Below are 12860 nucleotides of genomic sequence, written 5' to 3'. Positions count from 1 at the left end.
CTTTTTTTTTTTTTTTCTCATGTATCCCTATTCCAATCTAAAGTCAGTTAATACTTAAGACCACAGTTCTGAGGGTCCCTTCAGAAAGGTAACTTCTCTGAGATAGCTGTTATTTGACTCTGAGACATTTATCATTACCTCAGTGACAGGTAAACTGGAAAGAGTGTTGGCCCAGAAACATGAATTATTGAGTTTAGGTATGTCGCTAGTTGTAAAGGAAAGGAGTGAGTGGTTTAAACAAACTAGTATGTCAGTTGTAGTTCTGAAATTCCAGAAAGATACTATTTTTGCTTGTAAGGATTGCTGTCGGATGGCAAGTCTTCCTAGGTGTGTGGCCTAGTGCGCTTGCCTAGAATGCATGAAGCCCTGGGTTCTTTTCCTTGGTACCACATTCACAGAAAAAGCTGAAAGTGGTGCTGTTGCTCAAGTGGCAGAGCACTAGCCTTGAGCAAAAGTGCTCAAGGACAGTACCCAGGCCCTTAGTTCAGGACTGGCAAAAATTAAAATTAAACTGAGAACCTTCTTTGAGTGCTGGTGGCCCAAGTCTATAATCCTAGCTACTCAGGAGGCTGAGATCTGAGGATCTTGGGACAGAAAGCCAGCAGGGGCAGAAAAGTCTGTGAAACTCATCAACAATTAACCAGCAGAAAGCCAGAAATAGAGGTGGGATTCAAGTGATAGAGTACTAGCCTTGAGGAAGAATCGAATGAGAGCTTGAGGCCTTGAGCTTGCCCCAATACTGACACCATAAAAGAGAGACACACACAGAGAGACAGAGACTTCTAAGAATTATAGAGGTGTTTTGAAAGTCTTAACAAGGATTTATTATAGTTTAACCATTAAAATAGGTAGTTAAATAGGTAAAAATAGAAAAAGAGAAACATTTTCTGCACTAAGTACAGAATATAGAAATTAAAGACTAGTTTTATTCTCATTATTGAGAATAGTATTTTCTCTCTTTCCTCTCTCTCTCTCTCTCTCTCTCTCTCTCTCTCTCTCTCTCTCTCTCTCTCTCTCTCTCTCTCTCTTTCTTTCTTTCTTCTTTCTTTCCTTCCTCCCTTCCCTTCCCTTCCCTTCCCAGGGCTTGAACTCTGTGCCTCGACACTATCCTTGGGCTTTCTCAAAGATAGAGCTCTACTCCTTTGAACCACAGCACCACTTCTGGCTTTTTCTGTGTATGTGGTACTGAGCAGTCGAACCCAGAGCTTCATGCATGCTAGGCGAGCACTCTACTACTAGGCCACGCTCCCAGCCTGAGAATAGTATTTTCAAGTTATATTTTATAAGAGATTAATTATTTCTTTTGCTATATCTTCCTTTCTTCCTTTGTCACTAGGCAGCCTTGTTTTATTTTATCTTTAGTATTTATATGAGATGGCACACAATAAGTGCTCAATAAATATTAAAATAAGCAAAAATTTGTTAGTCAAATAAGCTGGGTGACAATGGCGCACACCTGTAATCTAAACTACTCAGGTGGGGTGAGGATCATGGTTTGAAGCCAGCCTGGACTGAAAGTCTCCTTGAGACTTCCAGCTATCCACCACAAAACCAGAAGTAGAACTGAGACTCAAAGTGGTAGAGTGCTAGCCAAGAGCTCAGGGACAGCACTCAAGCCCTGAGTTCAAGTCCTACAACCAACAAAAATCGGGGAGAAAAAGAAAAAGAAAAGCTGCACAAGTTTGTTTCTTGTTCTCTATGACATCACAGATCTGTAATATGTTGTTGTATGCAGGAGGGTTTAATATTCCTCAAATTTAGCTGTGCTAGCATTTCATTTTTGCAAAGAAACTTGTAAGACTAGAGTTCTACAGATGTTGATGCCATTTTTTTTTTTGTGTGTGTGTGTGCCAGTATTAGGACTTTAACTCAGGGTGTGGGTGCTGCCCCTTAGCTTTTTTGCACAAGGCTGATACTGTGCCTCAACTCCATTTCTGGCTTTTTGGTGGTTAATTGCAGAGCGTAGTCCCATAGACTTTCCTATAGAGCTGGCTTTGAACCACAGTCTTCAGATTTTTAACTTCCCGAGTAGCTAGGATTATAAACATGATCTATCAGAGCCTATCTGATGCCATTCATTTTTTTTAAGATTTTATTAACATTGATTTTTACATAATATTTCAAATGTTATGTTAAACAAGTATTTAAGAAGGGGATCTCTGTATACAATCACTGGCACATAGATTTTAGAACCTAATTAAAATTAAGCTGAGAGTTTATATGTCATAGATACATATTAATATATGTAATGAAACATTATGTCTATAGAGTATGTAGCCCATCATAGATTTCTTTTTAACATTTCTTTTTTTTATTATTTTTATTTTTATTTTTTTTTATTGTAATTAGTAAAAGGGTTACATGATATTTGCCAGATAGAAGGTGCATTAATTCACATACATTGATACCCTTTCACATGTCTTGGTACCCGTTTCCCTCCCCCCCATCATAGATTTTTATTTCTGTGTATTTATGCTTGTATCTCCAACACCGTGTCCATAACTTTGGGTACCCAAATGTTGAGTCATCGCTGTCATACTATTTGGATCTAATATCCACATATTAAGGATGCGGTGCACCTTTTATTCCTTTGGTCTTGACTTATCTCACGTAAAATGATTTGCTCTAATTTCATCCACTTCCCAGCGAATGCCATTATTTTATCTTGTCTGTTGGCTATGTAGAATTTCATTATATGTATGTATGTATGTATGTATGTATGTATGTATATATATCTGTATATATATCACATTTTTTGTATCCATTCGTCTTCAGTAGGGCATCTGGGTTGTTTCCATCACTTGGCTATTGTGAATAGTACAGAGATGAACATGGCTGAGCAGGTGTCCTTATCATATCCTGGGTTATGATGCTCAGGGTAGATGCCCAGGAGTGATATGGCAGGATCGTAGGAAAGGTCTATTTTCTTTTTTTTTTTTCTTTTACCGATTCTGAGGCTTGAACTCAGGGCCTGAGCACTGTCCTTGGGTTTTCTCAAGGCTAGAGCTCTATAACTTGAGCCACATCACCATTTCCAGCTTTTTGTATGTATGTGGTACTCAGGAATTGAACCCGGGTCTTTGTGCATGCTAGGCAAGCACTCTACCACTAGGCCAAACTCCTGGCCCTATTTTCATTTTTTAAAGAAACCTCCAAACTGCCTTCCAAAGTGGCTGAACTAGTTTACATTCCCACCAGCAGTGCAGTAGGGTTCCTCTTTCTCTACAACCCCGTCAGCATTTGTCGTCTGAGTTCAGAATATTTGATGCTATTCATTTTAATATTAGTTGTTCTCTTCTTTTATCTTTACCAGATGGGAACAGATAGCCAAAACCAGATCCTTTTAGAACATGCTGCACTGAGAGAAACAGTTAATGCTTTGATCAGTGACCAAAAGCTACAAGAGATATTCAGCCGAGGTAAGAACAAATAGTCTTTGGACCTGAAATCTTCATCAAGTCTACAGTCATATTGAATGATAGAATAGGACACCATCTAGGTTTTTTTTTGTTTGTTTGTTCATTTGTTTTTGGAGGGTCATGGGGCTTGAACTTGGCCTGGGCGCTGTCCCTGAGCTCTTCAGCTCAAGGCTGCTGGCTTACCCTTGAGCCAAGCCCCATTCCCATTTTCTAGGTTTTCTAGAGGTTAACTGAAAATAAGAATCTCAGGTCCGGGGCCGGGAGTTTGGCCTAGTGGTTAAAGTGCTTGCCTAGCATGCATGAAGACCCGGGTTCGATTCCTCGGTACCACATACATAGAAAAAAGCCGGAAGTGGTGCTGAGGCTCAAGTGGTAGAGCTCTAGCCTTGAGAAAGTCCAAGGACAGTGCTCAGGCCCTGAGCCGAAGCCCAGGACTGGCAAAAAAAAAAAAAAAAGAATCTCAGGTCCTTTTCTACCCGGCTGGCTTTGAACCTTGATCCTCAGATCTCAGCCTCCTGAGTAGCTAGGATTACAGGCATAAGACACTGTACCCAGCAAACTTTAAGCATTTGTTCTTACCTTTTTGTGAGCGGAGTCCTGAATGTCTTCAGTTAGCTTGATCTTCAAAATAAAGAAATAGAATCTCAAGTAGACCATTATTTTTCCTTCATTCCACATTTTGTAACACACAGTTTTATTGTGAGTTTAGTTTTGCTGTTATTATTGTTTTCATTTCTTAAACTTGTACTGAGGTTGGGTGCTGTTGCCTCGCACCTGTAATCCTAGCTACTCAAGGAGGCTGAGATCTTAAGATCAAGGTTTAAAGCCAGCCCAGGCACCAAAGGACCTGAGACTTTTATTTCCAATTAACCCCTAAAAAGAAAATGGGAAGTGAGGCTTGGCTTTAAGGTAGGGCAGTAGTCATGAGCTAAGAGCTCAGGGATAACGCCCAGGCCAAGTTCAAGCCCCATGACCCACAAAAATATAAATAAATAAATAAATAAATAAATAAATAAATAAATAAAAAAAAAATGTACTAGGGAGTACCCTGTTATTAAGGCACTATGGATACTGAGCTCAAGCCCAGGACTGGCAAAAAAAAAAAAAAAAAAAAAAAGAACCAGAAGAAGAGAAAAGGGGGAAGGAGGGATGAGGGAAGGAGGAAAGGACCTATGGGTATAGGTCAGTAGTAGAATGCTCGCCTAAACACCAGATTCAATCCCTAGCACTGGGGTTAAAAAATTATTAGTTTTTCTCTGTTGTCAGATCTAAATAGGTAAAGGTAGAAAAACTATTGGGGATAGTCCAGGATATTTTTGGCCATATTAGGGATTGAACTACAGGTCTTACACTTGCTAGGCAGGTATTCTACCACTTGGTCCACTTTCCAGCCCTATTTGTGTTGGTTATTTTTTACGTAGGATCTCATTTATTCTCCAGCCTGATCTGAACTACAGTCCTCTATTTGTGCTTCTCTGCTTTCTGGAATTATGGGTGCATGCTGGTGCCATCTCACGAACCATTGTTTGCCTGGGTTACTCCCCAAACCATAATCCCCTGATCTCTACCTCTCAAGTAGCTGGGATTCCAGGCATGATCCATTATGCCCAGCTAAAGTTATAGTTGATAAACTAATAGTATAGAGGAAGAAAGAATATGAAGGAAAAATTGGCATCAGAGATGCAATTTGAGTGGCCACAATGTGAGGAAAAGTCTATGTGAGTGTATGTAGAAACGCTTCAGAAACCTAATTGTAGCTCTAAGAGAATCATCTAATATTAGTAATGCTTTAGCTATATAGCTTCAAATATACAATACATTCAAATATACAATATATAATACATTGAAGAAGCAACTGGCCTTTGTGAAAGAAACGGCAACTGAAGCTGTAGGGTAATATGTGTTGATAAATATTACCTTTTACCCTCTGTGTTCCTATGAAGAAAGATGATACATTTGTTCAGATTATTACTTGTAGAGAGATTTTTAAAATCTCATAAATTGGGGCCTAAAGTTTGGCCTAGTGGTAGAGTGCTTGCCTAGCATGCACGAAGACCCAGGTTCAATTCCTCAGTACATGGAAAAAGCCAGGAGTGGTACTGTGGCTCAGGTGGTAGAGTGCTAACCTTGAGGAAAGCCCAAGGACAGTGTTTAGGCCCTGAGTTCAAGCCCCAGGACTGGAAAAAAAAATTTTTTTTAATCTCATAAATTGAACTCTACCCACTGTTACTGAAAATCAGATAGCAGAAGTTTAATGGTCAAATATAATCCTATGATCATTTAATATAACATCACATTAAACTTTGTAGCCTCCTACTTTTTCTATGAACATACCCAGTCCTGAGAATATATTTCCATACTTCATATAGGTTTTAAAACCAACTTTTACTTACTTATTATTTATTCATTTATTTATACCCCCCCTTTTTTTTTTGCCAGTCCTGGGCTTGATCCTTGGACTTTCTCAAGGCTAGAGCTCTACCACTTGAGCATCAGCACCATTTCCAGCTTTTTTCTATGTATGTGGTACCGAAGAATCAAACCAGGGTCTTCGTGCATGCTAGGCAAGCACTCTACCACTAGGCCAAACTCCCAGCCCCTGAACAAGGATTTTACACAGCTTTTATAGGGGAATTCCATGGTTACAATCACCTGATTGGCTATTTGGTAACTCAAACCACTAGTCGAATCAGAGCTCAGGTGTCTAACCACTGAGCATCTAGTTGTTGCCACCTGAGGTTCAAGTACATGGGCCCTGAACAAGGGGGGATGGGGTCATTCCCAGAACATGGGACAATCTTGGCACTACAAAGTAATGCTGTGGCTCAAGTGGCAGAGTGCTAGCCTTGAGCAAAATATGTCCAAGGACAGTGCCCAGGCCCTGAGTTCAAAGCCCTATGACTGGAAAAAAAGAATATTATAAAGGTGATAAATAGAGAGATTGCAGTTACATAAGTCAAGTAATGAATATATTACCTTTGAACAGTGCTACCCTATCTTTCATTTTCTCCCAGTTTTTCCCCTCCCAACTTCCTCCCTGCAAAGCTGTATAGATCATTTCCAACTTAATGTCTATATCTGTTGCTTCATGTAGTTTTGAATTATAAGTTTTCTTATATGCTGAAGAAGAGATGGAATTGGGGGCTTGGGTGTTTCTAAGGAATTCTCAATTAGATGAAGAATTTATAGATTAATGGGGAAAAATGATTTTTTTTTGTGGGTCAAGGGGCTTGAACTCTGGGTCTGGGCTCTGTTCCTGAGCTCTTCAGTTCAAGGCTACCACCTTACCTTTGAGCCAAGCCCCCTTCCCATTTTCTAGAGGTTAATTGGAGATAAGGGTCTCAGGTCCTTTTGTGCCCAGGCTCCCTTTGAACCTTGATCCTCAGATCTCAGTCTCCTGAGTAGCTAGGATTACAGGCGTGAGCCACCGCTCCTGGTGGGAAAAATGATTTTTTTCTTAAAGTTCAGAGTATGGTAAAACTAGAATTTCTCCTTAATTCAGCTCTGTATACCAAGTGTCATATGTTTGCATTATATAGTTTGTCTTCTACTTTTAGAATTGATTATAAACTTAGCTTAATCCAAAATATTCAACTGATTGATCCCTTCTGTAGGTCCCTACAGTGTTCAAGGTCACAGGGTCAAAATATATCAGCCAGAGGGTGAAGAATGTTGGATCTATGGTGTAGTAAGCCATCAGGATTCGATCACCCGTCTTATGGAGGTATCTATAACTGAGGTAAGGCTCTACTCAGTTTAAAATCCATATATCTTTTTACTGAGCATCGTGTAGAGAAAGCTCTTCAGTACTTGTAAGACTTGGGTTCTATCCTGCTTTATTTACTTTATGCAATACCTATATGCATTTGATCATATAAAATATTGATCTAAATGAACTCCAGGAAATGGAAACAAAGTTTTTTATTTTTTCTATTTTTTGCCAGTGCTAGGGCTTGAACTCAGGGCCTGGGCCCTGTTCTTGAGTTTTTCCACTCTATGCTACTTTTTTTTTTTTTTTTTTCAGTCATGGGGCTTGAAGTCTGGAACTAGGTGCTGTCCTGTTCCCATTCTTGGGCTTTTTCAAGGCTAGTGCTTTACCAGTTGAACCACAGCACTACTTGCAGCTTTTTCTGTACATGTGGCACTGAGCAATTGAACCCAGGGTGTCATGCATGTTAGGCAAGCACTCTACCTCTAGGCCATGCTTCTGGCCCCAAACAAAGTTTTTTGTTCATTGTTGTTTTTGTTTTCTTTTTGTCTTTTGTTGTTTATCTGTCTTTGGGATGGTAAGGGAGAGCATGGAGGGAGGGAGCAAAGGGTGAACAATTATAGCAGTGGTACTTACTAGACACTATGTTGAAAATGAACTATATAACTTGTAGGTGTGGATAGGAGGGAAAAACTGGGAGAGAGTAGGGGAAAGAGTGACATTATCCCAAAAGAAATGTTTTCATTATCTGATTTATGTAACTGAACTCCTCTGTATATCACTTGTATAATAATAAAAAATTTTAAAAACTATGTCAAATAGAAATTATTCAGAGAGCCAGCGTGGTGGCTCACGCCTATAATCCTAGCTACTCAGGAGGCTGCAGTCTGAGGATCAAGGTTCAAAGTCAGTTCGGGCACAAAGGGACCTGAGACTCTCATCTCCAATTAACTTCTAGAAAACTGGAAGTGGGGCTTGGCTCAAGGGGTAGGGTGGTAGCCTTGAGCTGAAGAGTCCAGGGACAATGCCCAGGCCCAGGAGTAGGGCAGTAGCCTTGAGCTAAAGAGCTCAGGGATAACATCCAGGCCGAGTTCAAGCCCCTGCAAAGAAAAAAAAAAGAAAAATTGTTCAGAGATGCAGATGTGAAGTGAGCATCCTTAAAAGACACACTTAGGCCTTCACTAATTAGTTATTTCACTCATTTACTTAACAAATATTTGAATATTTATCATGGTCCAGATCTCATTTTAATTTTTTTTGCCAGTCTTGGGGCTTGAACTCAGGGCCTGGGTCCTGTCCTTGGGCTTTCTCAAGGCTAGAGCTCTACCACTTAAGCCACAGCACCACTTCTGGCTTTTTTTCTGTATGTGGTACTGGGGAATTGAACCCAGGTCTTCATGCATGCTAGGCATGCACTCTACCATTAGGCTATACTCCAACCCTCAGACCTCATTTTAAATGTTACTAGAGCAGTAAATGAGAGAGTAGAGATTCCTGCCCTCGTGGAGCTGTCATTCTAGAAGAGAGGAACAATACATAGTGTGTAGATGAGGAAAATGTAGTTATGTCTTGGCAGATAAGGGATTAAATATCTTTTTCTCCTTTTTCTTATGTCCCGCTATCCTGCTTGTACCACAGAGTGGTGAAATCAAGTCGGTAGACCCTAGACTTATCCATGTGATGTTGATGGATAACTCATCGTCTCAAAACGAGGTATTGTAATAGACTAAGTATTTGAGTAGACTCATGAGTGAGCTTGTATTCTCTTGTTTCTGTGTATGTGTGTGTGTGTGTATGTGTGTATGTATGTATGTACACACACACACACACACACACACACACGTTTCCCATGGATACTCTTTAGTTGTTCAACTCTAGCTACTAAACCTTTTTTTTTTCTTCTGTGCAATATATATCCAACTAAAGGGGTAGAATCTATTGAAGGAGACCTAGTTTGAACAAACCCTTTTAGTCATGGTTCCATTCCCTAGTTGTTATAAAATCCAAGCTCTCTTGTCTGTTTCTTCTTACATTTCTCAAGGCAGGTATATTTGAGAGATAAACCATAGTAATAATCATGGCCTACTCAGGAATAAAAGTTGAAGAAAAAGTCAAGCCCTGGAGGCTCACACCTGTAATCCTACTTACTGAGAAGGCTGAGATCTGAGGATCACACTTTATAACCAGCTTGGCAAGAAAGTCCATGAGATTCTTATGTCCAGTTAACCACCCGAAAATAAAAAAGGCCAGAAGTGGAGCTATGGCTCATGTGGTACAACAGTAGCCTTGAGCACAAAAGCTCAGAAACAGTGCCAAAGCCCTGAGATCAAACCCTAGGAACAGCACACAAAAAAATATTTTTTGAAGAAAAAGCACATTCTTTTTTTCTTGGTTTTTGTTTGTTTATTTTGCCATTATGTGGCAGTGAGCTCCAAGGGAGTATGAAATTCTATATTTCTAAATAGTATCAAGTCAAACGGGTCTCTGGTTTCATGCTTAGCACCCACAGTGGATTCTTTAATATATATTAAAAAACTAACGCAAGTTTGGGTTCATTCTGAATTCTAGCAAGGAATTTATAAAGGACAAAAAGAAAGTAAATTAAAAATACCTGCCTTAATCAATGAAGGAATACTGTGTGAATATCCTGTTCAACAGGCCTTTCATCCGTCCACATCCTCATAGTGCCTTAGCACTGCTATAAATACTTTTTATATTGTTTTGGGGGCCACCCCTGCTAACGTGGATAGTTCTTCACTGACTTTTTTATGTAATTAGTCTTAACTAGATAAAATAAGAACAGGATGGGAAAGAAAGAAGCAGGTTTAATAGTTCTTATAATACCTTGAGTAGGGTATCTTGTCTGTTTGCATGACTGAAACTACCTATTACTTCAATGGTATATTGGATCCTATTTTCATTCCTTTCCTTGTTTCATTTGGTAAGTACTAATACCAGATACTACTCAGCAGGCCAACTATTACTGAAAAGTGCATAATGACCTCTGTCCTATACTCATATCCTACCTGCCCACCATAAATGAGACAAATATTCTTTTCTTTATTTCTTTTCTCTCTCTCTCTCTTTTTTTTTTTTTTTTCCAGTCCTGGGGCTTAAACCCAGGGCCTTAGCACTGTCCTTGACACTTTTACTCAAGGCTATCACTCTGTGGTTTGGGCCACATCACCACTTTGCAGCTTTTCCTGTGTGTGTGGTACAAAGGAATCAAACCCAAGGCTTCATGCATGCTAGGCAAGCACTTTACCACTAGGCCACACTCCCAGCCCAGGATACACATATTCTAGTTGAGAAGGTTGCTGTGAACCACTCTAAGTTGAGTAGAAGAATTAGAAGTAGAAACTATGTTGTTTTCTTAGTATCAAATTTAAGGATTTTTTTTTCTTTTTAATTTTTTTCCCCGTTACTAAGGTTTGAGCTCAAAATCTACTGCTTGTTCTGGTAAGTTATCAGTTGAGCCATGCCACTAACACAGGTTCTTCTATTTCGGATTTTGCAATGAAGTGATTGTTTTCTTGTCTGGCCAGTTGCAATTATTATTAACAGCTTGTTAAGTTTAACAGTAACTCCTCTTAGAGATTCAGGAACACAGTCTCCTTGAAGTATATGAGTGAATGAGTGCTAAGGAAGGACAGATCTTTTTTGTTGTTGTTGTTTTTTCCAGTCCTGGAGCTTGAGCGCAGGGCCTGAATGCTGCCCTTGGATTTTCTCAAGGCTTGAGCTCTACCACTTGAGCCACAGCACCATTTCTAGCTTTTTTGGTACCACAAGTATATGGTACCAAAGAATTGAACCCAGGTCTTTGTGTTTGCTAGGCAGGCACTCTACTACTAGGCCAAACTCCCAGCCCAGGAAGGGCAGATCTTAATGAACATACTTCTTTTTTTTTTTCTTTTGCAATTCTGAGGCTTGAACTCAGGGCCTGAGCACTGTCCTTGGGCTTTCTCAAGGCTAGAACTCTACCACTTGAGCCACAGCACCATTTGTGGCTTTTTTTCTATGTATGTGGTACTGAGGAATCGAACCCCGGGTCTTCCTACATGCTAGGCAAGCACACTACCACTAGGCTAAACTCCTGGCCCTTAATGAACATACTTCTGTAATTCAAAACACCGAAAACCAGTCCATGCTCTCTAGGCTTATCATCTTATCTATTCAGGAGGCTGAGATTTTATTAGCCAGCAGAAAGCCTGAAGTAGTACTGTGCTCAAGTGATAGAGTGCTAGCCTTGAGCTGGAAGAGCTAATGTAGAGTAGGCCCTAGCTGGGCACTAGTGGCTCACACCTGTAATCATAGCTACTCAAGAGGCTGAGATCTGAGGATCACAGTTCAAAGCCCTGGGGACTAAAAAGTCCTCATGAGATTCAAGCACTGGAAAAACCAGAACTAAGGCAGGGTCCAGTGGCTCACGTCTGTAACCCTAGCTATTTAGGAAGCTGAGTTCTGGGGATCAAGGTACAAAGCCAGCTCCCTCTGGTCTGAGGACCAGAGACTCTTGTCTCCAATTAACCTTTAGAAAATGAGAAGTGGGGCTTGGCTCTAGGGTAAGGTGGTAGCCTTGAGCTGAAGACTTCAGGGCCAACACCAAGGTGCAGGGGGTAGAGCAGTAGCCTTGAGCAAAAGAGCTCAGGGACAGCACCCTAGGCCCTAAGTTCAAGCCACACACGCACACACACACACACACACACACGCACGCACGCACGCATGCATGCACGCGCACACACGCACACAGATTGAGAGAGAGAGAGAGAAGTATGAAGCCCTGAGTTCAGAAAAATGAAACTAAAGCCAGGCCAGTGGCTCACGCCTGTAATCCTAGCTACTTAGGAAGCTGTGATCTGAAGATAGTATTAGGAGCAAGCCTAGGGCAAGGAAGTGCCCATGTGAGAATAAAAAATGGCCGGAAGTGGAGCTATGGCTCCTCGGGTAAAAATGTTCTGCAAATAAGCTCAGGAATAGCACCAAGGCCCCAAGTTCAAGCCCCAGGAATGGCATAAAAACAAAACAAATCTAAAAAAAAAACCTTTCTTTTTTTTTTTTTTTCACCTCTATTATCATCTGTATTTGTTTCTTGCTCCCCCCGTCCCTCCCCCCACTGTCCTGAACTCTGGGCCTGGGCCTTGTCCCTGAGCTCTTCAAGTCAAGGCTACCATTCTACCCTTGAGCCACAGTGCCACTTTCGGTTTTCTGGTGGTAAAATGGAGATGAGAGTCTCACAAACTTTAGTACCTACGCTGGCTTTAAGTAGTAAGGATTACAAGCATGAGCCACCTACTGGTGCCCAGCATAAAAGAAGAAGGAGAAGTTTTAAATGAGGATGAGTACAAATACTTCTTTTTTTATTTCTTTATTGCGATTGAGTAAAACAAATAGTTCTTGAATGGAATTTTTGGGAAATTTAGCTAATATCCTAGTATGACACGTATTTAATCATAATAAAAATACTGTTACTCTAATTTATAGCTATTTTCTGTTTTTTTAATCTTTATAATATTACCAAAAAGGGGGGTAAAGCAAAGGAAATCTTAGCATTTCTGTAAAAGGAAAATTAAAGAAATAAAATGAAAAAGAAACAAATGAAGGCAACAAAAAGAAAATATAGATGCGAACTGGCAAGAAGAATTACAAAGTTTGAAAAATATTACCATATAATAGTGAATGCAATAAAAATATAGCTCTATAAGAGAATATAAATATTATAGACAAGAGTAGAG

The 12860-nt window shown here is 40.1% G+C and overlaps 1 protein-coding gene across 1 annotated transcript in view; it reads left to right on the top strand.

The window, feature by feature from the left end:
* The window catches only part of Kdm3b (lysine demethylase 3B), a 76723-nt gene that overhangs the window by 18491 nt on the left and 45372 nt on the right, over positions 1 to 12860 (top strand). The window contains exons 4-6 of the mRNA XM_090331446.1: positions 3314 to 3419; positions 7034 to 7158; positions 8767 to 8841. Coding sequence (XP_090187572.1) covers positions 3314 to 3419; positions 7034 to 7158; positions 8767 to 8841 — 306 coding nt within the window. The remainder of the gene's footprint in view (positions 1 to 3313; positions 3420 to 7033; positions 7159 to 8766; positions 8842 to 12860) is intronic.

This window comes from Megascapheus bottae, chromosome 4 (genome assembly GCF_031878675.1).
Source record: "Megascapheus bottae isolate mThoBot1 chromosome 4, mThoBot2.hap1, whole genome shotgun sequence".
Classification (NCBI taxonomy): Eukaryota; Metazoa; Chordata; class Mammalia; order Rodentia; family Geomyidae; genus Megascapheus; species Megascapheus bottae.
Note: the sequence above shows the minus strand (reverse complement) of the source record. Positions and strands in the feature narration are given on the sequence as shown.